At 41.5% G+C, this 25,931-nt stretch overlaps 1 protein-coding gene across 1 annotated transcript; it reads right to left on the bottom strand.

Annotated features, from left to right (window-relative positions):
* Window positions 1-6,098: 6,098 nt before the first annotated feature.
* On the bottom strand, window positions 6,099-25,313 carry tshr (thyroid stimulating hormone receptor). Its single transcript, XM_034579950.1, has 10 exons — window positions 25,101-25,313; window positions 19,031-19,102; window positions 17,994-18,068; window positions 14,992-15,066; window positions 14,237-14,311; window positions 13,456-13,533; window positions 12,867-12,935; window positions 10,841-10,918; window positions 8,929-9,117; window positions 6,099-8,485 (listed from the first exon to the last, which is right to left on the bottom strand). Exons 1-10 carry the CDS (start codon window positions 25,295-25,297, stop codon window positions 7,030-7,032), a joined length of 2,364 nt encoding a protein of 787 aa, XP_034435841.1. The 5' UTR covers window positions 25,298-25,313; the 3' UTR covers window positions 6,099-7,029.
* Window positions 25,314-25,931: the final 618 nt, after the last annotated feature.

Genomic DNA, 25,931 nt, shown 5'->3' with positions numbered 1-25,931 from the left:
CTTCAGGTATTCATAAATGATAGATGAGTTTATGAAACGAATGTCTTATTAAAAGTAAATCAGCTGCCGTTTTGTGATTATTAAGGAAATGTATTGTTAATATTATCCGTTAAATTTTGGTTTTGCTTTGAATTCATAAAGTTGTGTTTGGCAAAGGAAAGTAAGTGTCTCTCCTGCATATTTCAACCCTAAGTTTAATCAGGTCAGTGAATCAAAGTTGGCCTCTTTTATTCAAAGCTAAGGCCACGATGTTGGTGAACTACAGTGCTTGTTTTTTAGCATTTGTCTGTCAGCTTTAGTTACTATTCAGACGACAGTATCTCCAGATGTGCTGATGTTGAATGTAATTAACTCAATGCGTTGATAACATTCTATATCAACTATTTAAAAGCCTCTTGCATTAGCTGTAAAATGTATCATCACAAAGCTGAAAAACAGCCGTTTTCCTGAGCTTAAGAAAAGTTTTCAGAGGTCAAGTGCATAGTTCTCACAGGCTATGATCTTATAATGCACTGCCGTAGATTAAAGTGCCCAACAATGTGTTAAGTAGTTTAAATGAGCTCAACCTCAAACATCTACAGCAGTAAAATGCATCATACGCATTAAAGATTCGGCTGAGAACCTTTCACTTCGCCCTGCCCTTACGGACACTTGGATGACACCACAGGAGCAGTATGGTGGTATTTTATGTTTTTTTTCTGTTCTTGTCACCATTTACTTCAATTGTATTGGATTTGGCTGCAACACTGTTTACCCCTGAAACTCCAACAATGTTTTGTGGACTCAAACACTTCACCCTCCCCTCCATCGGCATAGTGGTGAGTAGATAATGAGTGAACTTTCATTTTTGGGTGAACCATGCCTTTAAGGTACCGCAGACACTCAAAAGGCCGTCTCCCGAGCCTGTGTTTGGTTTGGCCCTTTTGGGCCACTGTAGAAACATGGCAGCCTTCGTATAGAAGAGGACCAGCTCCTGATGTAAATATAAAGGGCTCATTCTTGGGTAACGTAAACATAACACTTTGTAATGCAGGTGATTATTCATGAATGAAAAAAAACATTATTATAGGATTATTTTAGATTCCATGTCTGTTAATGGACCACTTTAACCTAAATCTTACATTGGACCTTTAATGCAGTCAAAACATCATAGTAAAACATTTTACTATAAGAACTTTTACTTTTCATATTTTAAGTACATTTTGTTGATAAAACATACTTTTACTTAAGTAAGGTTTTGAATGCAGGACTTTTACTTATAGACGGGTATTTTTAGTCTGAAATTAGTACTTAAGCTTAAGGTCTTGATACAATACTTCTTCCACTACCAAGTGGTACGTGCCACTGTACCTATAGCTCTATCAGAGGAGCTAGTCCCCATTCATCACCATTACTCATGTTCCAAATCTGTTCTCTTGAACTGATTTTAATCAGGGAGTTATTTAACACTGTTGGTGTTGGCAGTCAGTGGATATTGTAACGACATTTTTTTCACACAGTTAACTATTTGGGTCGGTTTGCTCAAGTTTACATTTCTACCACTATAAGGTCATTAATTACATTTATTTATATTAATTTTACCTAATGTTAAACATTTCTGCTAACAATTTCTACCATTATAAATCATCTTAAGCTTTTACAACTAATCCTTTTTGTAATTTACATTTACCAAACAATTTCAACTACTCTTTGCTAACTGTTTTAACCCCTATCCATTACTTTTATCTATTTGAACCATTTCTGTATCTCCTGCGTTTACTATTCACTTCTCTGCTTACTTGCAGCGTGGCACGGTGATTCAGGGGTTTGCACTGATCCCGGTTTGAATCTTGGCCTGGCCGGGGCCTTTCTGTGTGGAGTTTGCATCGCCTCCCTGAGTCTGTGTGGGTTTTCTCCGGGTATGTCAGCTTCCACCCAAAGTCCAAAGAAATGTGGTTAATTGGAGACTCTAAATTGTCTGGAGGTGTGAGTGTGATTGGTTGTTTGTCCCTGTATGTTGGCCCTGTGATATACTTGTGACACATCTCGCCCAATATTACCTGGGATTGTCTCCAGGCTTACTTGAGCTCATCACGTGCTTACATCTTCTGACTTGATATGTGAGTGAAACCCAGAAATTCACCCCAGCCCCAGTCATCAGCTCCACTTGTCTAGCTGCGTCATCCAGCACCTGAATGGCGGTCAGTGTTTACACAGTAGGGGCGTTTTCCCTGCCGTTCCTCTAATTCCTACCCAAACTGATAAAATCCCTCTGTATTTCCTTGAGAGTAATTATGAGATAAAAGTTCTGTCTGGGATTAGAGCCGAATCCGTAAAATACATGGAGATTTCTGCCCTTGATTGTAAATGGATTTGAGGCAGGCTGTCACTTCTACAGTGTATCACACTTCACAAAGACTTATTCAGCCCTGAACAGACCTAGTGGAGAAAGAATGCATCCCTGGCTGCCTCTGATGAAGTGGGCCCTCATGCTTCTCTTGGGCACTCAGACATGAGAGTCTGAGCTGCTGGGGAATGAGACTTCTAATGAGGCCCAGGAGATGTCTAGCTTAAACCCTCTAGCTTTCTCTGATTTACCAGCTAACTGACGATGACTGCCAATCAGCCGCATGGTGAAATAGAGTTTGTTGGCTTTAGTGCGATGTAGTAGCCGGCCCTGTGGGCCGTGGCATGTTGAGTTTACTGCTGTCTCAGAAAATCTGAAGCTCTCTGGGACAAAAAGCCTCTATCCATTTCTAATGGAGATTCCTCCTTTGCTGCTTTTTCTCCACTGCCTCATGTCTTTTATAGTGTCCCATAGTGAATCTAGTGTTTCCAAAAGGCGGAGCTGGGGTGGGACACGGTCCTTTAATTCAAGTCTTGGTCCTGGAGTCTCTTATATAGAGAGGTTTTTATTAGACACCTTTTGTTCCAGCTCCTGAAACATGACAAGACTTTGTTAGAAGAAATATTTTATCATAATACAGCAAGTAAAGCATAGGTGTAAATAATGACTCTTATTATAACTATCGCGTTATAATATTATTTACGGAGAAAGTCAAAATGTCTGCTATAAAAAAAACAATAAGCTTCTGATTATCCATTGTCAAGAAAAATGTGATTCGATGTTCAGATTCTAAATTATCCGTAAAGGTGTGAATGGTTCTTTGTTCTGTATGTTGGCCTTGTGATACACTGGCGACCTGTCCAGGGGGAACCCCGCCTCTCGCCTAATGTAAGTTAGGATTGGCTACACCCCCCAATGCACCCCTCAGAGGATAATAGGTTTAGATATTGTATAGATTGATGGATTTGTTCACTGTCTTATGAGAATGTCGTCTTTAGGTGATTTCAAGTCACAGGTCAAAAAGTCCAAGTGATGCTGCATGTTGTATTAAAGTCAAGTTGGGACTCAGTATACTTAAACCAAAGCACCCAAGGTCAAACTGCATTTGAAACCTCCTTCCACTGCTTTTTCTTGCATCAATGTCTCTGCCCAGTGAGCGACTGAGCAGGTGAGAAAGTAAGTAGGGTTTGAACTTTTAGCTCCGAGCAGTAACAGCTGTTTTCTTTTCAATCTCGTAGTTTAACGCTGCAACTTCAGCATCAAAATTCATCCCTTTATTCGCCGAGATCTGTCTCCAGCAGTGGAAATCAACATGCATGGTAAGTCTTGCTTTGCTTCTATTTCGATCACTATAATTTGCTTGCTAACCAGCTAACCCAGGACAAAGCGGCCCCGTCTCATTAGTAACTATAGTGTCCAGTCCGCCCGAAAGAAACAGTGCTGCACAGTGGGGGCGTTCTAACCTGTGATCTCGTAAAAGCAACATTGACAGACTTTTTGGCAAGCAAACATCAGCACCACTTGCTACCGGCAAGAAACCAAATTCAACGGCAGAGAGAACTTAAATACCAACTTAAGTGTGATCTGAAAAGACATCAGTCTAAAGACGCACCTATCAACAAACCCACTAACACACGCAAATATCTGGCTTTGTCTGCAAAGGGATTGGATACAATCTGCTTTCACTCACAGGTCAGGGGCTCTGAAAGGCAGTGATGGAAAGGTGACACCCGAATGAACGCGCTAATTTCTGCTGCTTCGTCTTTATTTTGGCAGTCTAGACGCTGAGGCTGCACTTTTAACAATATGCAACAACGCTATTTTCTTTGTGTCATGCAAGATGCAACACTGGCAAGATAGCGAGGTGAGAGAGCTCCTCAGTTTCCGGCACGTTTGTGACATTGAACATTACTCTCCGAGAAAGTAAAACAGACACTCCTCTGCTGGCAATGGGAAAGGAGTCAATAGTCTTTATTTACCTGCTTATAAAAATCCTGCATATACCCACTAATTTTGTAGAAGAGGTAAGTAATACATACGCCTTAAAGTCTCAGGACTCAGAATAGCTCTGATGATACGTAACAGGCTCGTCAGGAAAACAGAAAGCTGGATATGAACTTGACCAATCGTCTTTGACATCAGCGAAAAATTCAAATATTATGTTTCAAAGTGTGGGCCCTAGTCTTTTGGTATTTGAGAGTCTTAATATTTTGTGGTGAGTGAAACTGCTTGCAAAACAACGCGGAGACAAATGTTTTCACTCACTCCAACTTCATGATTCACTTCAGTTGTCATTCAAGGGTTTTCTGTGATTATTCAAGTGGACGTCCACGTCTACTGGGCCATGGAATGACGTGAGGAATGACATCATGAAAGCATGGATTTGATGTTCCCAGGAGCAAGAGCTGGACGGATACTTGAGGACTTTTACCCGCTCCGTGTGACTGAGGCTATTCTAACTCTCCTGACTGCAACCTGGAGTTCTTTGTGCACCTCTTCTCAGGACTCTGTTCCCACTGTATTTGACTTTAGCAACCTAATCTGGTGTTAGTGAGCCGCATCGTCGGGTCCTGCCCGGCTCAGGAGAGAGATGAGTTTATTTGAAATACCGGGAGAGGAATGATCAGGCAGGCCTGAGAACCAGCTAGCAGAAGAATGTCAAAATAAATTCAGTCCACGTCTCGATCGCTTCGTTCGACCTTCCCTGTCTGCCGGCTGGGCTGTAAACTGACTCACAAATCTCGGTGAGAAAACACTTAATAACGGTGCAGAAAGCGGAGGTGCAGATTTGAAGAGTTCTACGGGTACACATTACCCAGACACCCACACGATTCCTGCAGCGACTTTGATTTTTATCAACCTCGACGTGCACACAAAAAACAAGTATGAACTGTGAGTTAACGCTAACTGGCAGTGGAAGGGAGGAGGCCCTCACAAACTCAGCCAGGCACATCAAGCTTCAGCTTAGCGTTTGAAGAGTCCACACTGGATTGTTGTTAATGGGTGACTGGAAGAGATGGACACAGAGCTGTGGAAAACATTCATCTGAAATTGATGTCCTGTTAGTCCTGTAGGAATTTGCAGCGTGAGTCGAGTCTGGAACACAGTGAGCAGATGCCACTCTTAATTTTTTCAACTTAAAAAGTAGAAATCCTTCCAGTTTTGAGGTTATGGCCGATTCAAACTCACGGATGCTTCGAGAATACAGTGGGGTTGTATAGATTTGGTAGCGCTGTGCTATATTTTCCATACTGAAACAAACTGTCCAGCAGTCTGGTCAAATATCGTCAAGACTTTGAAGGCAAACCTTTAAAAAAAAGTCTGAAATTATCCCTTTTTCCTGGAAATCCCCCCCCCCCCCCCTGTTCATCTGTATATTTCCTTTAAAAAATGTCACCCAGCAGATGAAATGCTAACCAGATGTTAAGCTGCCATTGTCAAAGGGTGTCCTTTAACTCATAATAGCTCAATATCTCACAAGTCACAGCGCGGCAGCTCACATATGTCTCAGCTGTATTTGCTTTAGGCTCTCCCGGCAAAGGCAAAGCTATCTCCACTGATTGTATAAGTCAGTTGTTTCCGCAGGAGGATGGAAAAATATCACGTTCATGCTAGAAAAACAACCAGGACATTCCGAAGGTGAGACACGGCTTTAACAGTATATATTTGTGATTATCATACCTGTGTGTAATTTGCAGAAAATGGCTAATAATTAAAATGGGTCTCGTGTTTTCTTTCGTAATTGGATCACCTGCTCTTGGGAGATGAAGAGGTACCTGTGCAAATAGTGGTTAGAGCAATGAGTGAAACTGACAATATTTTATAACATGAAGAAATCATAATAACATAGAGAAACAACAGTAGGCAAATATTCATGAATCTCAAAATAGGGATATATCAATTTGATACAGGTATAAGCCACATTAAAGTACAAGTTAAGAGTCCACTTTCACTGTTTAAACACTCATGTCCGGTGTCCAACATTACAGTCGAGCACAATTCCTTTCAGTTTAAGGTAAACACCCTTAAGAAATGCATAGAAATTACAGACACTGTCATATTTTCATCTATAAATCACCAAACACCACATTGTATTTAGATTATATACAGAGGTACAGGTATTGATGAAATGATAACAAATGCTGTGTTTTTGTATTTTCATCAACCGTATGCACATTCCACTGTGAATGGCCGTGTGTCCTTGAACCAAGTATAAATACGACACAAATAGTTCCTCTTATCACTGGAAACTGAAATGCTTGAGACAACTTGACGTACGGTATATTCTTGTGCCTCAATGCCACACTGCGAGCAGATAAGGAACTTGAATTAAACTCAAGACAATAATAAAATGCTGGAAAAATAAAACATATTCATCAATGTATGTTTGAGTTTTATATCTATTCTCCTTACGATGAACTCTGTTCTATCCAGTCCATCAGAATAGAAAGGACTATAAATGAGATGAAGTCGAGCTCATATTTCACTGACACTTGATATTTTCCATCAACTGGAACCATAAAATCATCACAGCTGTAATTGTGAAAACAGCTGAACTTGGCCTGAAAGTTGAAGCAGATACAGAATACTGGAGCTTTCTGTGAAATATCCAAACGGATCTGTCGACAAACACTTCAAGGCCTCTCCTGTCCCACCTGAACCTGTCTAACTTCTCTTTTTACATCTTCAAGCTGGTGTTTGGCTCACGTGTTCAGGCTCTGGCTCTCCTCAGGGCCTGCCTGCTGGCTGACTGCTTGATGGTAGGTATGTCCAGAGCATTTCCTCAGGTGTATGGGCACCTCATCCTGCCCTCCACTTTCTCCTTTCCTGACCTTACACTTGTCTCTACGGACCTGAGATGTCCCGCTGCTGCCTTTCGATGACACCGTCTGGCCTCTGAACAGCTGTGCCTGCTGCTGACATAGCCCCACCTTACTGAGGAGGATGAACACATCCCCCCTGAACGCTTTGGTGAAGATGGCGTAGAGGAACGGGTTGGCACAAGAATTGAGCGGGTAGAATAGCACCAATAAAATCTTGGAGTTGGAAACAGTGATGAGCGGCCGGTCCAGCACGGCTGACATGGCATAGAAGGAAATGGGCGCCATGCACAAGAAGTCAGTAAAAATGAGGACAGCCATTCGCTTGGCGATGTTTGTGTCCTTGGATCCAGAATGATAGTGAGGGTTGTGCACTGCGCAGTAGATCTTGAAGTAGCAAGCGCAGATGGCAAGAAAGGCCAGAATATTGAGGACCAGCACTGACAAGATGTAGACCAGAGCCACTGTGGACTGGGTGTCCATCGGGAGACAGATGCTGACCTTCTGATAACTGCTCACCCCAACGAGAGGAAGCAGCGCCAGGACAAGGCAGAAAAACCAGCCACCTAGCATCACAGCTGCTGCATGGTGCAGACGCAGCTTGCGATCCAGCCTCATGGCAAAGGTGATGGCGTACCACCTCTCCAGAGTGATCACTGTCAAGGTGTAGACAGACAGTTCACTGGCAAAGACCGTAAAAAACCCTGCAAGTCCACAACCAGGACCCGTCTGCCAGTCTATGGCATGGTTGAAGTACTCAGCCCGTGTGTGGAGGTCTACTGAGGCAATGAGCAGAAGATAAATCCCCATGCACAGATCTGCAAAGGCCAGGTGACACATGAGGAAGCGGGAGACAGAGAGCTTGTAATGGCTGGTGAGCAGCACCAGGAGCACTATCACGTTTCCCAGAATGGCCAGCAGACTTACAAACCACACAGACACTCGCAGGAAGCCAAAACCCATTATGTCCTCACAAGGATTGAACTCATCGGGTACTGGCGAACACGCCACCTCCTCTCCCTCCTCACACACCACATAATCATAACGACTGTCAAAATCTTGGCTGGTATCCTCTTGGGGGTTCTTTAGGGTCTCTCCAAAACCCACATCCTCATCTGGCTGGCCCCCAAAATAGGCGTGGTAGTGGAGGCTGCCATGGAAGTCACCTCTCCACCAGTCTTGCTGGGAGTCTGTCTGACCTCCGTCACTTGGCTCTAGGTCGGGGACTGTTTCGACCACGCTGTCCCCTTGGAGGGAAGGCATGCGGAGGGGCCCCACGGAGCGCTTGTGATGCTGGTCTTGGAGAACAGTCAGGTTACAGATGATGTACTCCAAAAAGCTGAAAAACACATGCACACAAATAGGCATAAGACGAACACTTAACACAGCCCTGGACGGAGTCCTTGCTAGCACTTAATGTACCATCAAATCATTTATATATCAAGTTGAAGAAAAGGGAATTCTGTTTTGAGAGTCATTATTGGTCTGGGTCAACCTTCTTCCTACAATAACAGTAATGAGTGACACTAATTATGGCAGCACTGTAAAAGTTATAGGTAAACACATCATAGAGTTGCTTCAATCCCTGCCAAGATCCACACTATGCAAGTGCAGCTGCCTGACTCACTGTGGTAGACCATTCGAATACACGAAATGCACTACAAGAGTATTCCATTGGATACAGTTTGTCTTTTTTAGCTGTGGACACACTTCCTCCACTTCTGACTGTCATATTTAGTATGTGCGACGAATACAAAATGAAGAATTAAGATGATAGCTCACCCTCGTTTCTTTTTGAGGTTTTTAAACCCACAGCAGTGGCTGGGGTACGTGAGGTTGGCGATGGTGAGGTGCTTGAAGGTTTTGATAGGCGGAAGTTTCTTGAGGGCCCAGGCGTTGCGCGCCTTCAGCTCTCTGAGCGAATCCATACCTGTGGTCGGCAGCGCGCTGATCCCTGTCAGGGACACATCTCTTTAAGACAGAAAGAGAATGAAAGAATATACATTATAAATACATGTTTAACCCTCAACAGTGATGATGAGAGTGGTGGGGAAACTGGAGCTATCTCCAATGTAAAGACCCAATAACTCTTAGCCCTGATTCAACCCAATGCACATTAGAACGTACGCTCATCTGGGAGTTGGTCCCATACCCAAAACACCACGGAAACATTTTCCAACATTTTCACAATACTCTTCTTCACTCAAACATACATTACGTCCATGGTAATTGGATCCAAACATTTGTTTTGCCATATAAATTACTTTATTGGGAGAAAGAAGACAAGAGGGGTCATGAGAACACCTTTGGGGATAAAACATGCTGCTGAAAAAAAAATATTTAGAATTTTCCACAAAGGATTAAGTATGGAAAGCTATGTCACGGAATCATGGATTAACGCACGTGTTGAGGTCACTGATGCTAAGCTACGCCCCGATACGGTTGATAATATAGAATTTTCTGCATACCCCAATTTTCTGCATACGGCAATCCCATTATATAAATAACACTGAGCGCTATACTTTCATGTGACAAAGTGAAATAACAGCACGCAGTCACCACTCAGTACCTTTCAGCCATAGTATCAGCAGATCATCAGAGATCTGATGAGGCCGAAGCGTTCACAGATGGATTAAACAACATCCTCCATCTGTTTCCTTGAGTGAGCTCCTCACTACTTCATCTTTAAGCAATTACATTTGGTATTGCTTGCGCTCGGTTGTCATGCCAAAGCCAGCTCAACTTCATCGCGACAAAGACATTCAAGGGATTGACAATCTCACCAACATCCTGTGTGATCCCATTATCAAGACATTCCACTGTACAGCGCTGTCCGCTCCCCCCTTCTAGGGGCCAAGTAGAGGCCAAGTTCTCCTTTGCTTTCTTTAGTTTCCTCACCCATTATACCACTAAGTCAATGAATAATTTCATTAAATAAAATAAACACAATCCGAGCAATTTTATATCGGCTAAGAGCTCAATTGTTCTTTTTTAGTCCCATTTGCACTCCCCACTTCTCTGTCCTCTTCTCTCTTTTCCTCTCATGGGACACATTGTGTAACACTATACAAAAGAAGAAAAAAAATCTGCACAGACCCAACGAGTGTCATGTCTGATTTTGCCATTCCCAGATGTTTAGCTCATGACCTCAAGGAGGTGACCTCACTCAGGCCATTTTCCTCAGTGGAACAGAGAAAGACCTGCGCACGAACCCCATTTACCTTCTCAGACACTTAATGGCAAGATCAGAACCACAACAGCAACTCGATAGCCGTGGTTAAGGGGTTTGGTATCGAACACCTTTAAAAACAGGGTCTCGGATTTAAAATACCTTAAAAATGGCAGAAAGACAACAGTATCAGACAGACAATGGACGTTTCTCACTCACACTCTTGCATGCGTATCAAATTTCCAGGTCAAAAACACAGTTATGGAGCAATGATTTTTTACCCTTTGTCTGCACATTGTGATTATTGAAAGTATTAGTTATTGATACATACACTTAAAAATGGGTTTTAATACTGTATGTGAATTTAAAATATATACCAGTGAAGTGGTACTTTACAGGGAATTGAATTCGGAGATTAATGCCACTTTCAGGTCCATCACAAAACATTGACGGCTCATCTTTTTGGATTGTGTGTAATTATAAGATAAGAGAGGCTCAGAGTTCTCAAGTAGTTCAGATACTCACAGAAGCATGGGGCCGCTAATGGTGCCAGCAAAAGCCCTTTCATCCATCTTGGTCAAATACTTGTTCCTGTGCAGGTCGCTGAGATAGGAAAGCACAAATTTAAGTTCATAAAGAGAAAAGTAATCCTTCACATTTCAATCAGACCGACAGATGCGAGGTATGGCATAATATTTCCCCAAGCCTCATCACTGTACATTTCTGTGTTTATTTTCTCACATTTCAGGGGTGAAATATGACATAAAGAAGGTCTCAATCAAAATGTTGTGATGGCATACTCCTTAAACATACTGCACCCTCACTACACCTCCCTGACTCCTAAATCTAATAAGCATAATAGAGTTGTGAGGGATGTGTTTGTCTTGGTCAGGCTGCGCTGGGATCAGTTCCCCCCTCAGAGCAGATCATGCGCCAACACAAACATCAATGTGGTAAGTCTCACCATAGTCACAGACCAATGGCTTAATTAGGCTCTTAGAAGGACCTCGACTTTATGTAGGTGTTGTAAAAGGCGAAAGACGCTTTAAATTAATATCACATATACCTCATATCCTCAATATGCAGGGTTCTGGACCAGGGGGTGACTAGAAATAAAAACTTGTTGAGACCAATGAGTAAAAAGGAGGCAATTCTTACTTAGTCTCTTCTCACTGACTCATTATTTTTCCAAGTGTGAAATGATTCTCTTACTAGTCTGTCACAAAATCTTAGACTCCAGTGTCACCGAGCGTACGGGAGGGGGGGGGGACTCTTAATGCAGACTTCCTGAACCCCACTTTTGGAAACATATTTTCCCATGAGAACTCCAGCTCACTAATCAAGAGCTGGGCTTAAGCCCTTCTTCGGTACATATGAGAAGGCCCATAGAGACACAGCTGTGGTCCTGCTGCTTTTGTAGTTTAATTCTGGGTAAGGAAATACACCTGCCAGATGTCAGCAATGGTTTAATCCAGGCAAAACACTGAGCCACCTAATTTTTTTGAGAACTGCAAGGCTTCTTACTCGACAGATACAGCACCACATAGAAAAATCATATCGTATAAAAATGAAACTGTGAACACTCATGATGGAAATAATAGAAAACTCGTACAGTTAATACAATACACATGTTTAAGGACTAATCAAACATTTTGGGAATTTGCTATTCTGCCAAGATTTTCCAGATTGATACCACTCTCATGTTGCAAATACAGCGAAACTGTAATCTCAGAGCTGATCGGCCAACTTCGTCGATTTAGCCTCTGAACTAAAACGGATTAGACTCTAGGGGCAACAATCAATATTTTGGGGCTTCCAGTGTAGACAGCCGATACCCGGACATTATCCAGTCTAAGTAGTTTATTTTATCATACAAGTCGAGTGTCTCTCAACACAGAACACAAACACCGATATGATTTTTTGGTGTTTTAGGTCCAGACGATATTCTGGTGAATCGTTATCATGTGAATACATATAAATTAAAAAGCCAATAACCAATAAATTTCAGTCAAAATTTCAGTCCTCTTTTGCTCTCCACATGGACTGTTTACCTGCCGGCAACCAAAAGCTGCTCAAATGTGATTGGTCAAACTAGAAACAGAAACCATAAAACTTCCAGCCCCCAAATCTTGTCAGTTGCCTACAGATTCATTATATTCACTTTCAGAATCCATTTTTACGAGATTAGCCAAACAGCAGCCATTTAGCTTAGCCCAGCAAAACTGGAAACAGGTGGAAAGAGCGAAGACATAGTCCCGAACAAAACCTTTACAAAGCAACCACCAGTCGTTTTTTAAAAACACTGCAGATTTTCTTTGGATTAAACAAACAAGCTATGACGTGTTAGTGAGCTTTAGTTATGTTTGGAAAGAACCACACTGGTTGTGTCCCAGTTTTCACTCTTTAAGCGGGGCTAGCTAACCAGCTGCAGGCTGTATATTTATGAGTGGTATCAGTGTTCTCGTCTGACTCGCTGAAAGAAAGCAGCATTTCCCAAAACGTGAAACTGTGAAAATAAGGTTTCACATAACAGAAATACCATTTAACCTACACTTGATCCAGCTTGGTCCCATTGAAGGCATGATGCTGGATTTCTCTGAAGCCATTTCCATACAGCATCCTGGAGCAAAAAGACAAGAAAATAGCACTGATTAGAATTTCCTTCTTGAAGTCAAACAAGTGCAGTGTGCGTTCTAGATCTGCCTGTTTGGCATGGGCTGTTCTCTCAGAATTATTCCTTAGTGAGTCCTCCTCAACCAGGCCTACAATATACTGTCACTTGTGTATTGTTTGTGTGCTAGACATTGTGTGCAGAAAGTGATTCTGTGAGTGCCCATGACAGGGGGCAGCACCCGCTACGTCCATGTTTGTGTTAGTCTATATATATGGTCTGTATATGGTTGGCTCATGTGTTACTGCCTGTTCTCTGTGCGTCTCTGTGTGTACTTGCTTTTACTATCCTGGTGAGATTCAAGTTAGTTCAGAGTGAGAACATGTTTCCAAAGTGAGGTCATTTTGCCGATTCCTGCGTCTCCTAGAAGCTACTTTAGGGATTTTGTTGGATTTAGGGATAAACTATACTATTGTTAGTCCACACTTTATATTCATTCTACATATTTATGTTTTTTGTCTTATCTTACACTGTCAGCACCTCGCTGGTGATGCCACGGAATGAGTTGGCTGGGATCTCAGTGATGTAGGGATGATCAACAATTTCCCTGCAATCAAAGGGACAGATGAGACAGGAAATGAAGAGGTGTTGTGATTATATACCTTTCATTGGAAAATGGCAGGGAGAGAAATGTAGTGTTGATGAATGTATTCTCAAATATGTATATAATTAGACATAGCATCTGTCGGAGAAGGTGATGACAAAGAGGTGACTACAGATGTACCTCATTTCATAGAAACACGCAGAAGCAGACATGGTGCGCACACACACACACACACACACACACACACACACACACACACACACACTTTTTGCTGCTGTAGCATTTTTTACAGTAATAACACCCTGGTTAATGGTACCATTTCCCAAAATTGAGACCACACATCCCATAATCTGATGCGTTGTGTTCCAAACAAAATGTTGCTACTTGCCCGTCTTTCTTCCAGGGAATACAAAGGAGAATGACGTGATTTTTCTTTCATTTACTGTTCATTCCCTTTCCTTTATCACGCTGTCAAAATCATGAAAACTTAACCACTAAGTGAAACAACACAACCATCTTCCTGTTCCCTACAGTGAAGCACAGGAGAGGGGTGTTAATGGCTGATTATTTTCCTAAAACTGTCATTTCTGTTTGTTTTATTATATCATTGACAGCTAACATTAAAAAGCAGGAAATACCAGTGTTAGCTAACATACATGTTGAACCGTGTGCCTGATTCAACAACTATGAGGATGCTGTAACTTACAATATGAAGTTCATGTCATTAGAGTGGATGTTGGTCAAGTCAGGGAAGAAAGTGAGGCCAGTGTTGAAAATCCCCCTGAGAAGAACAGGAATACAAACAGTCAGGAGAGGCACCTGAGACCCACAGGTATTAATCCTTAATCACACAACAAGTGAAATGCAAAATTACAATGAGCTTTGCTGCTATCAATACATTCCGAAGATCTGATGTGGACATCCCACCTCAAAACTTTACTGTATAGTAAACTGCATCAATTAATATTAGCCAGCCCAACTCATTGTATGTGTAAATTGAAGAATCACCGTCAGTTGACAGAGTTCAGCTTTGTTTTTTGAAATGCTTACATCACACTAAACTGAACTCTCACGCTACACCAATGAACTTTAGTTGTCTGGACGGAAACAGAAACCGCTAATTGTCTGCCAGACTAAAAAATTCACATTTTAACCAAGTCGTCTCCGAGATTGACATCTTTCTTTCTCATTCCAAGTGGTTTGATTTCATCTATTTTTAGTTTGTGCAGTAATTTTTCTAAACACAGCCTGTACCACTACATTAGATTCAAACGAAGCATGACTCAGTCTTGCCCACACTGACACACACAATTCTATGAATAGATCACAATGTCTAAATTATTGCCAGACTCAAGTATTTTAAATCTACACCGCTCATCTTTTTCGGGTTGCCACAATGTTGTTAGTGTTTGGTTATGCAATTCCAAAACCGGTATGATTTAAAAACAAAAAAACACTCACAGATATTTGAGGTTTGGGAGGTTCTTAAAGGCTTCTGGGTCAACATAGGTCAGACTCTTTGCATTACGTATCTCTCTGGAAGAATAAACAGACAAGAAAGAGACTTACTGAAAATGTTTTACACATAAATACAAACCAATTCACAGCATAAGTTAAGGAGAAAAAATGTTATTCACAAACACATTCAGAAACTAGGACAGTGTAATTAGGGCTATGTTGACGAAATGACGTTGTAGTTTTAGTTTTTAAGTAACTAAATAACTAAAGTAACTACCTAAAGTAACTAAATGAGCCGTTCAACCGAATTTCAATCCCTCTGCATCCAAAATCTTGAACCAATCTCATTGTGAAACTATGAAACCTCTTTGAATGTCACACGGATGTAACCAAAGATAAACTCACATCCAGTTGAACAATTCCAAACATTTCCTCCTTCCCTGAAGAGTCACTTTCCTTCTGTGTGGTTCTTTCTTCCGAATAAAGCTTTCTTATGCAATCTTTTGAAAGTCCTGACACTTATGATAATGTGGTGCTGTGCAGTATAACTTCACAAGGCGCTCCACATTCCTCATTTTAATTTAGGCAACCGGCTGATCTTCTGATATTCCCCCCACTAAAATGACACACAGCCTAAAATTACAACTTTATTCTCCTATTATTACACATTTATTCCCCGAAATCTCAGATTATTTTTTTTTTCAACCTGGCTCGAATACGACATTGTAGGAAACACACACTGTGTAGTCTTCAAACTTGCTGACAGAACATAGCAAGGTGCACGCCAGTGTGCAGGAGACAGGAGGCTCAGTGCAGACAGCCACGGCCGGAAGTGGAGTCCAATTAGTGTTTCATTAGCGTGTTTATTCTGGTGCGCCCCGTGCTGGACTGAACACCTCTCTCTGCAGCCTGAAGCCATGTGGTGATCCTGAACATGTGTCCTGGCTCCTTCTTCACACACCAGGCAAACCACACTGATCTCAGCAGAAAGACGTGGTCAGGGCAGTGGAGGTCCCTGAGTGTGAGGGGTTCATCTTCCCGCTGCTGCTGTTTAAGAACTAGGGCTTCAACCAAAGGTCAATTATGTAGTATTAATGATAATTTGATATTCTTTTTACTTGGATTTTCTGTTGACAAAATGTTTTTAGTGTGTGTGGTCCTCGTTTCTTTGCCATGGTGACTTTGGCTTGTCATATAAACTAAACAATATGAAAAGGTTCGCAAAGATGAATCCAATCTCAATAAAAGGTAGAATCCGGTTAGTGTGGCAGAGGTAAAATGTATCACTGGCACATAGGAGAAACCATTGGCTAAGTCCTTCTGCCACTTGGTGCCGGGTAGGTAGAGCACAATATGTTTATTGTTTCAGTGGCTGGAAAGTTGATTGATGAGAAGTTAAAAACCAAAACAGCGAGCTTAAAGATGCTAAAACACTTAATGGGGAGCTGTGGGGAATTGCAGACTTGGATGAAAGGCTACTTCTAGGTGGGTTTGTCACTCTGTCTCTGCAATTAGTTTGATTTAAATATATTTATTAATGCAGCTTTTATGCAAGTTATTTCCTCTACGTGATTCAAACAAACTGCCGTTGCCGCTGTTATGAAGATAAAACACTTTCCTTTGTGCCAGAGTTTTTTCCCCCAGAGTTTTTTCCAAGAATGTAGAGGTTTTCATGATCTGTGTGCGTGTGTGTCTGTGTGCGTGTGTGTCTGTGTGTGTGTGTGTGTGTGTGTGTGTGTGTGTGTGTGTGTGTGTGTGTGTGTGTGTGTGTGTGTGTGTGTGTGTGTGTGTGTGTGTGTGTGTGTGTGTTGTGCATTTAAATCAGTGTTGCAATGTATCATTTGCCAATAGAGATTTATTTGCACTACACAATATTACAATATTTAATATGTGAATTTTTAGCTTCTGTATAAACCTAACAATTGGTTGAAATAGGTGGTTTCATTGATGGTGGCTCAACACAAACTTTACCCAGCCCCCTCTGAGTTTTCAGCCCCGACTGCACTCCTCCATCCACAGCTGCTGTCGGCCTCAAGCAGCCAACAGGAAGCGGAGCATTAATTTGTGTCTGACCCTGAAGGAAACCTGAGAGAGATGCCATTATCTGATGTATGGCACGACACCACACCAATCAGCGGCAAATAGGCCCCAGAGATCCAAAATACAACCCCAGAACACAGATTCAACCCTGAGCTAGTGGTTTGAATTATCGTTCTTGTCTGTATTTTGATACCTGGGATCAGGGAGCCAATGAGGGAAGACAAAAAGGAGGGATAATTAAGACGGAAATGACAGCCAAATATGCATCAAGCCGGGCCATTGGAGCCTGTCTGTAGCTGTTAATCATAGTTACTCTTTCAAACAGCCCACATTTTATACAGCAATTGAGGATCGGGAACAAATTGCACACAGCAAACTGCTGTGTTACAAGATGCTATAACTTGGAACAAATCTTTCACGCGGGCAGGAAGTCTCGCAGTAATATATGAAGTGCTAGGAGGTGTTCTGCTGGAAAGTATGTGGTCCACCCAGAGACTCGGCCATAAATCTCTATCCTATAATCGAGAATGGAGTGCACCTTGCTCGACTTTTTTCCCCGGAGCTGCATCAACAGGAGCTGGAGCATGAAGAAGATGAAGTGCGGGAAGCCACATAGTGGGTGCTGTTTAGCGTCTCGGCTCTAACGTGCCTATTAGGCACCAAATGCATCCAGATAATGGGTTCCGTCATTGAATTGAATAGATTCTTATCTAAACTGCATTTGGTAAACCCCATACAACAGGGTTCTTTTTTCAACCCCTGCAAAACTGCTCCGTACGTACCACCCTGATGAGGAGAAGTAAATGATGAGCGGGAGAGAAATAAGCTCATAATCAGTTTCCTCCACACTTCCATTTGCTGCCGGCAAGATTCAGAATTAAGCATTTTTCTCTCCGCAGAGCAAATGGAACAGCTTAATCGATGACGATCAATAAAGAGCGTGCCCTTTTCCTTTAGTTACTCACATGTGGGTGATTTTCCTCAGGCCGTAGAATGAGTGCCTCTCCAGCCTCTGCAGCTTCACGTCCACTGATATATATCTGACGGGAATAAGCAAAGGTTACACCAAATCTAATGAGCAAATCATCTTTGTAATGTCAAAATAATTCGTTTTCTTAACCGTCTGTCTGATTTTTTGAGAATGAAGGTTCTGTGCAAGGGCGAAATGTGAGACCTGCTTTCATAAAAGACTTTAAACGTGCGGTTCTAAAAATGATCCTGAAGCCTGCAACTCTTTCCTGGATTTATGAGCCCACCTTGTCTCCCGAGCCCCCCAAGTCAGGAGCAATTTTAAAGGAATGCACCTCATATATACATTACCCAGTCGTCAGTCACTCTGCTCTCATTTGTTGTTACTTATCAACATGTTTGCTCTTGGAATAAACCCTGAATCTTAGCACTGGATTAAAAAAAATCACTTCACACACACACATATTCTATTTAATTAGTTTAGTAAGAGGCATTTAATAAAACAAAACGTATTAACAAACTAAATACTACACATTTTATTGGTTTTCTGTCATTTTTATGTAGATAGTGAACAAAGAGTTAATAGAAACACTAGCCAATCATCTCTTACACCTCTGTCTCCCTTCATGCATGACTTGGACGCAGATGTTGAACTCGGCTGCTGAGGATCAAGGCTCAAGTGTATTTTACCTCCACACAGAGAGTGCCCCTCTACAGGGAGTCTAAACACTCGCATCGCTCTGCTGGAAAACCTATAGCCAGTGTTCAAGCCTATAACTGCGGTCGAAGGACCAACATTCCTGATGAAGGAACGCATTAGCGTTTCCAGCTGCGATTAGGAGCCATGCAGCGGTGATACTAAACAGAGAGCACATCATCTGCTTGTGTGGCAGGCAGAAGGAAAAGGCCGGATAGTTTGGAACCGGGAAATATTCCCACTTTTAGGGGAAATAAAACAGGTGGATGAGAATAACTTTGAAAAGTGTTTGTTGACAAACCTTGAGTAGAATAATTATATTAGATCGCCACTTACATCCATGAGATGTTGACCAAGTTGGAAAAGACATCCGCTGGCATGGATGACAGTTGGGTCTCGAAAAACCATCTGGTTAAAATAAAAAAAATGGACATTTTAGTTGACATATATTCAACTTTTCTGTTAACATCCTCTGTTTGTTGGACAAAAATATTTTTTTATCACAGTGTTCTTGACTTCTTTTGGAGAAATAGTTTATTCAGAAACACCTAATATAACTCTCAGCAACAAAGAAGAAACATATTTCCTAAAATGCTAAAACATTTTGGAGAAACTCAAAATCTCTTGGAGATATTGACTATAATTACCTTCAATTACAGAAATGCAGAAAAAATGCTCAAGATGTAATTAAACTGATTAAATTATCAATCATTTATGTCTTTACATTTTGTCCAATAATTCCAGACAACGAGGGCACTAAAGAGAAAGAGATAGAGTGTGTCTGGCGTGCAGGATAGAGGAAAGAGAAAGGGAATCACAGATAAAGGCACAATGCTGTTGAATTAGCATCAGATTACAGGTTTCTTTGAAGTCACTGGTAAAACAGACTTGGAACTGAATGGACTTGATACGGCAGCCAAGTCAAACAATGTCTGGGTCGGTTTAGGACACTGTTTCAGAAAGTAAGGTTAAGACCTAAGTATGTGGTACACACCTCCACGTTGATCTAATAAATTAGAACCCAGTGTTACTGTTTCACTGTGAAACCGAGGAATATTATGAAACATAAAAATATTTAGAATATGATCTATATTTCTGTAGCTAAATCAAACTGTTAAGCTTGCTGAAAAATGTTGCTCGAAAAGAAAATTAATCACCGCACATTTTTGGGGGGATTTGCTTTCTTGCTGAGAGTTCAAAGAGAGCATCAATATCATGTCTTTAAATATGAATCTATGGCCATGATTAGCTTAGCATAGCAAAAAGGCTTGGATGTAGATAGACAGTGATGTCTGGCTCTTTTCAAGGGTAAGATAAAATACATCAAACAGCACATCGAAAGCTCAGAAAAGTACCTGATATATCTCATGTTTAATCCAAATAAAAACTGGAGTGTAAAAATGATATGTTGGAGTTATTATGTGCCAAATATTTATTGGCAGGAGTCTCTGCTGGCTGCCTGGCAAGAATCATATTTTCACTGCAGCTTTTGTATGCATTTACCAAACATTATATAAATGGGTTAATTTATGTGCTATAGGTGGAACTTGTCTCCTTCGATCAGTACCTGTTGCAATTCTTTATGCCAGTTAAGTTAACCTGCTCCTATTGGACAGTATAGACATGAGATTGTTTCTTCTCATGTTTTTACCCCACAAAACAGGAAATTAACGTATTTTTCCAGAATGTCAAAAAGTACATTGTGAGCACTTCACATGTGAAAACGTGTTGTTTCCTCCCTGTGATCTTGTGGCATATTTTGTTGTGGTAGATTTGTGAATCACAACATGACAATAGAAGAAAGAGATTAAGATGGTCTCCACATGTGTACTTGTCATGTTGTATTCCCGGCCCTCTCAGTAGTGAAGGATGCACATTCAGAGTTTGTTCCAACGCATCCTGTCTCAACCAACAACAACAAAGCCACCATCTTCATTCACCTTTGCTCCATCAGCAGAACAATAGACTAATTCACAAGTTGCAGATCTGGCCCCCGGAGCCTGAATCACGCTCACATGCATGGGGGGGGGGGTTGAGTCACTAAGTAGACACAGCACCCTGCGCACACTCTGACAAACTCAAACAAACAGCGGGACACAGAGCAGACCCTGACACCAAACACCCCCGTCAGAACCACGCTGTTTCGCCGCCGCGCTCAAACCCAAATACCAGCGTGCGCTTTCCCTCAGGAGTTCGAGGAGAAGACCAACGAGCCCATCACGGAGGCTTAAGGAGAAAATGACTCCCTCAATTTGTAATTCTGGACAGAAACCCGAGAAAACAAACAGGCTGGGAATTGAGTTTGAAGTGGGGAGAAGCCACATAATTTATAATAGTGTCAACATTGGATTGACAACATGGCTGTGTTTACAGGCTCTGTCTCATATTGATGTGTAGTAGTCTGTGGTGACTATTGTGTATAGAGCGGGTAGGTTACTTATTCAACCTGCACTTTCTCCAGTGTGATTCACGTAAAAAAATATGGTGTCGCTACAAAGATCCTTAATTTCCTCTGATGTACATTTTATGAGTTAAAAGAATAAGTCGCCTAGTAATGGCTTGTATTTAAAGTGATTCACAAAATGTCACTCCTGTTTGTTTTCTCATAAACACACAGGGATATTATGGCCGAATGTGAAATACTAGTAACCATTTCCATGACATGACCCATCGGCACAAATTAATAGCTGCGAGACCGTCAGTGTTTCCAGTAATCGCAGCTACGGCTCATCATGTTCAATGTCCCTGCACTTCTTATTTTACAATTAAGAGCCCGGAGCTCATCTGTAACCATTCAGGAAACAGCATTAGATTTTTATTCTCCAGTCAGTTTAGATGAGGGGTTTGAGGGACAATGAGTTATCACGTTTAAACTCCAATCCAAAGATTTCTGAGTGGAACTGCTGCGTTCCCTTTTCTTTCCCTTGAAGTCTTTTTCACTCTTAATTATTCTCAAATGGAACTCTCTGGGTGTTTGAGAAATGTGCTGTAAAAAGTAAATATTGTATTTGAATGCATCGTCCAGACGCGGCCGGGAGTCACGCTACGCAGACTTTTTAAGCATGTCTTTGCTTTCCTTTCCACCTCTCTGACTCCCAGCGGCACATAGAGTAACTTCCACCACAAGTACACACACACACACACACACACACACACACACACACAAAGGCTCCAAACAAAGTATCCACATACGCACACTCTTACACAGACGCCTGCTTTGCGTTCACCTTTTGTCTTGGGAATAGAATTATTACACATTTTCCTCCACAACATAAATTTGAACCGAACGCCTACCTTAAAACCAGAATTAGCGCAGACAGTTACAAACTTCTTGCCCAAAATTGGACATATTCAAAATTATTGTACCGATGAAGAAGGGCAACTTGAGAGCACAACTCTCCATCAGTGTTGAAAAAGAAAGGTTTAAAAGAAATAGTTTTTAGAAACACACATATTTGCTTTCTAGAAGAGGTTCAGAGAAAAAGACTGAGGCCACTCTCAAATCTGTGCGTTAAACATAGTTTATGCAAACGGAAGCCAGCTCCATTAAACTAGCTTATCACAAAGACGGGCTGCAACGGGCTCTAAATAAAAATAGCTAACCTGGCTTTGTGGAAATGTAGTCTGCTAGTGAATCTAAAGCTCACTTATTAATATCTATAATCATTTAATCTCTACTAAAACAAAAAGTGTAAAAAAAACAATCTTGTCCTTGCTTCCACACTTTGTGCGAGGCTACGTGACCCTGACACTAGCTTAAAGTTTAACTGAGATTCTAGATGCAATTTACCAAAAACGTTACTTACGAGTCACTCTTGCAGTGTAAATTTGAAGTTGAATTCAAACAGTGCCGACACAAAGTATCTACCTTTGTAAGCAAAGTGTCCCGATTAGATTCGTCCACTATAAGCATGTAATGTGATCTCTCTTTGGTCCAATTCATGGAACTTAATGAATGAGGATTTTGAGTTTGGTGTTTGGTGAAAGACAAACTAATAGACCAAGTCCCTGACAGAGCAAATAAGTTGCAAGACAAAAGGCCAATAGAAAAAAGGAACTGACAGTCGGGCTTGTCCAGAATCAGTAGATCTGGACCCCATTGGCCTGACCAGGGCAGCAGGGTCATTCATTCCTCTGTGCGTGTGTGCGACAAAATCAAACTTCCTTACGCCTCATCTGCTAGAACATCCCCTTCCACACACCGTCTATTTTGGGCTTATTTGGCAGATCTTTTTTTCATCAGGGTGGCGACAGGGCAGCGCTTGGTGCCATGCTTTCATGTCTTTCTATCCTCCTGGAGGGCCCTGGGTAAACTCTGGGCAGGAATGTGAGGAAATCGTGGGGGACATCGGGGCACTTGCACACGTGAATTGGAGCAGTGATCGGGAGATAATTTCTTGTGATGGCTGCTGTTGGAGTGATGTTCCAATAAACTGTAGGAGAGGAATGAGGATTATCACAACACGGCGCAGAACCTTCTCCTTGAGTTAGCGAGGCCTACATCAGTGCTCCTGAGGAATTTTGTAACAGGGTAACAAGTGTTACTTAAAAGGACAATGGTAATGTGCTGATCTGTTGCAGGAATAATGTTTATCCTGTTCAACATCATTACTTTTGCCCTAAACCAACGAATCAGACAACAACCCAGAAAAATGCAGTATTTCACCCTTCTTCTCCCTTCTCTATTCATACAGAATTTTTAAAATAACATTTGAAATATTTGGGAATGTATCGACTTGGTTACTTCCACAACATCGTTGCAGGTTGGATAATGCAATACTGTCTGAGGGCATTGCTGAAGAATGCTGATTTAAATGGAAATACCACTTTTCACTCTTCCATGTTTCCACATCTGCCATGGAGTCCCTCAGAAGGGCATGTGTTTCCATCACTCCGCAGGGCTGTGGCAAACTATGGTCGCTCTCTATTGCGTAATTTTTCGCCCTGCACTTAAGCAATTTAGGAAGTGTAAAAGCCCTGCCACATTTTTTCAGCGGCGACCCTGACATATTACGCCAGGTCGACTCACAGGATTCTTCACAGAGTCCTTGGGGTCTCCGATAACAAGACAACAGATGGAACGTAGATCATTTGTTGGCTAGTTTTTTTTTTTTTAAAGAAATCAAAAGTTGTTTTAATTGCCCACTAAATACACAGCCATACAGGAAATAGCCCTTTCTTTTCTCCACTCTAATGGTATTGACAATGCTTTTAATTCCCTTTCTTGGATTTTGAGGGGAGGAAGAATTAATGCCTTAGGTATAACTTTGCTTTTCTGCTTTTATCTCCTTTATGTCTAACTTTAAATGGAATATTTTAGGGGATTTGGGGCATTTTGTCTGACAAAGTGAACAATCTGAAGATATCACCCTGGGCTCTCTGAAATTATAATGAACACATGTCACCATTTTCTTACCTTAGATTAAACCAAACAGTTATTTGAAAAGAATAGGTTAGTCAACAGAAAATTACTAATATAATTAGTAGCAGTAGCTGTAATTAGCTGACAGTAATACTGTATAATTATATAGTTATATTGCTGGAAGGAAAATACTTTGTTTTTTGAAAAGGAGAAGTTGGTGTATTATTTGAGACCATCACCTTAATAATTCAGTCGGACTTTTGCTGTTAATTAATTGCAAGCAGAGAATGTCTGTATTCAAAGGTCAAAGTTGAAACTGAACTCCAGAAGTAATAACATTTAGTAGTTAAAAGTTTCCCCACTCACAAAATGCATCACTCAAACTGACTCGAAGGACAAACCATGTTGACAGGAGCAGTTTGAAGTGCTGTGAGATAGTGTTGTGAATTTGTAAAGCTAAATTATAGATGATTTAACAATAGTCATGATAATAATCTGAGGCAAATGACAAAAAATATCAAACAAATCAACCATAAATGATGGTGTTTCTATATTTTTAAGCTGTTCAGTCATATCAGTGCTTTGCAATATGATACTTTCAGGTTAATATTGGGGTTTAAATTAATCTTTTTATGACCATAAAATAAATTAATTTCTTACAGTCATTGCAGTCACATTCAACATTCAACTGCTTGTAAGTTCATCTCCATGGCAATTATTGTAAAACCTCTCGTATTCTTCCAGGACCTTTTAAGATTGGACACATAAAACCGAATCAAGAATAAAAGTCCAACTGACAACTTGAACATAGCTTGTTAGCGACCCTATAATAGGCATAAAAATATATATAATACCTCAAAATGGAAGAGCTGCTTAACATCACAGACAGCCTCAAAGTGCCCGTGGGAACACTTTGGAGGAATATTCATGATATTATAATGATTTTTCCTCGGGGTTAAGAGCACTTTAAATTCAGAAGGCACGGGGGGACAGGGGGAAACAGCAGAAATCACTTTTACAGATGCGTCTTGAACGCCTACTTACAGCGCCTCGGTGCTCGCCGGGAACCTGGGGAGAATATCAATGTCAACGCAGGAGATGGTGCGCGTCCGCCACTCGGAGCAGTCGCACTCTGCAGGGCAGGAGTCAGCAGCCTCCATCACGGCGCTCACACACACAGCAGCCCCACACAGCAGCGTCAGCACGGCGCATGTCACCACCTGCAGCCCGTCACACGGCATGGCTGGGTCCTGCAGGGTGCCCGCTGCGTTGTCCTCCACCTGGAAGTGCCCCCGATGTCCGCCACAGAGCCAATGTGTGCACCAAGACTGTGTGGCGTGTGTTGCTGCTGCTGCTGCTGCTGCGGGCTGAAGTAAATCCTCAGATAAAGCTGTGGGGAGAAAGTGCAGTTTGCTTTACAGGGGCCCCAGCAGCTCGTGTGAGGTGGAGAAGGTGGAGATGCTGCAGCTCAGTGCTGGGTTTGGAGGTGGTCTCCCAACATGAGGGGTGGGAGGACTTCTGAGGCACTCTTGTGTTGGACTTGAGAAGTAATGCTTTTGGGAGTTGTGTCAAAGCTATTTTGTGAAACAAAATGCATGATACAACAAATATTAAGTAAAATCAAGTTAATCTTCAAGTTATATATTTTTCTTAATTTTCTTTAATTATTCTTACCTTTTGAATTTTGAAAACCTTGTGCATTTAGGTATATGCTTGTTTGATGTATAAGGTTTTGCGTAGATGTCTTTGCCCCCCCCCCCCTCCTTTATACAGTTTTATTTAAAAACGAGAGCCACTAGGGTCACAAGGGGACAGTATGGTTCCATTTAGGTTTACCACACAACTTTGGTTGTATGCTTCTAGTTAATCTTCAAG

This window comes from Hippoglossus hippoglossus, chromosome 24 (genome assembly GCF_009819705.1).
Source record: "Hippoglossus hippoglossus isolate fHipHip1 chromosome 24, fHipHip1.pri, whole genome shotgun sequence".
NCBI classification, from domain to species: domain Eukaryota; kingdom Metazoa; phylum Chordata; class Actinopteri; order Pleuronectiformes; family Pleuronectidae; genus Hippoglossus; species Hippoglossus hippoglossus.
Note: the sequence above shows the minus strand (reverse complement) of the source record. Positions and strands in the feature narration are given on the sequence as shown.

Coding starts and splice junctions, on each gene's coding strand:
- tshr (XM_034579950.1), bottom strand. CDS start 25,297: ATGCCGTGTGACGGGCTGCAGGTGGTGACATGCGCCGTGCTGACGCTG. Junction 19,103..25,100: donor CCGGCGAGCACCGAGGCGCT/GTAAGTAGGCGT, acceptor TATTTTAACCAG/ATGGTTTTTCGAGACCCAAC. Junction 8,486..8,928: donor AACCTCAAAAAGAAACGAGG/GTGAGCTATCAT, acceptor TGTGTTTTTCAG/CTTTTTGGAGTACATCATCT.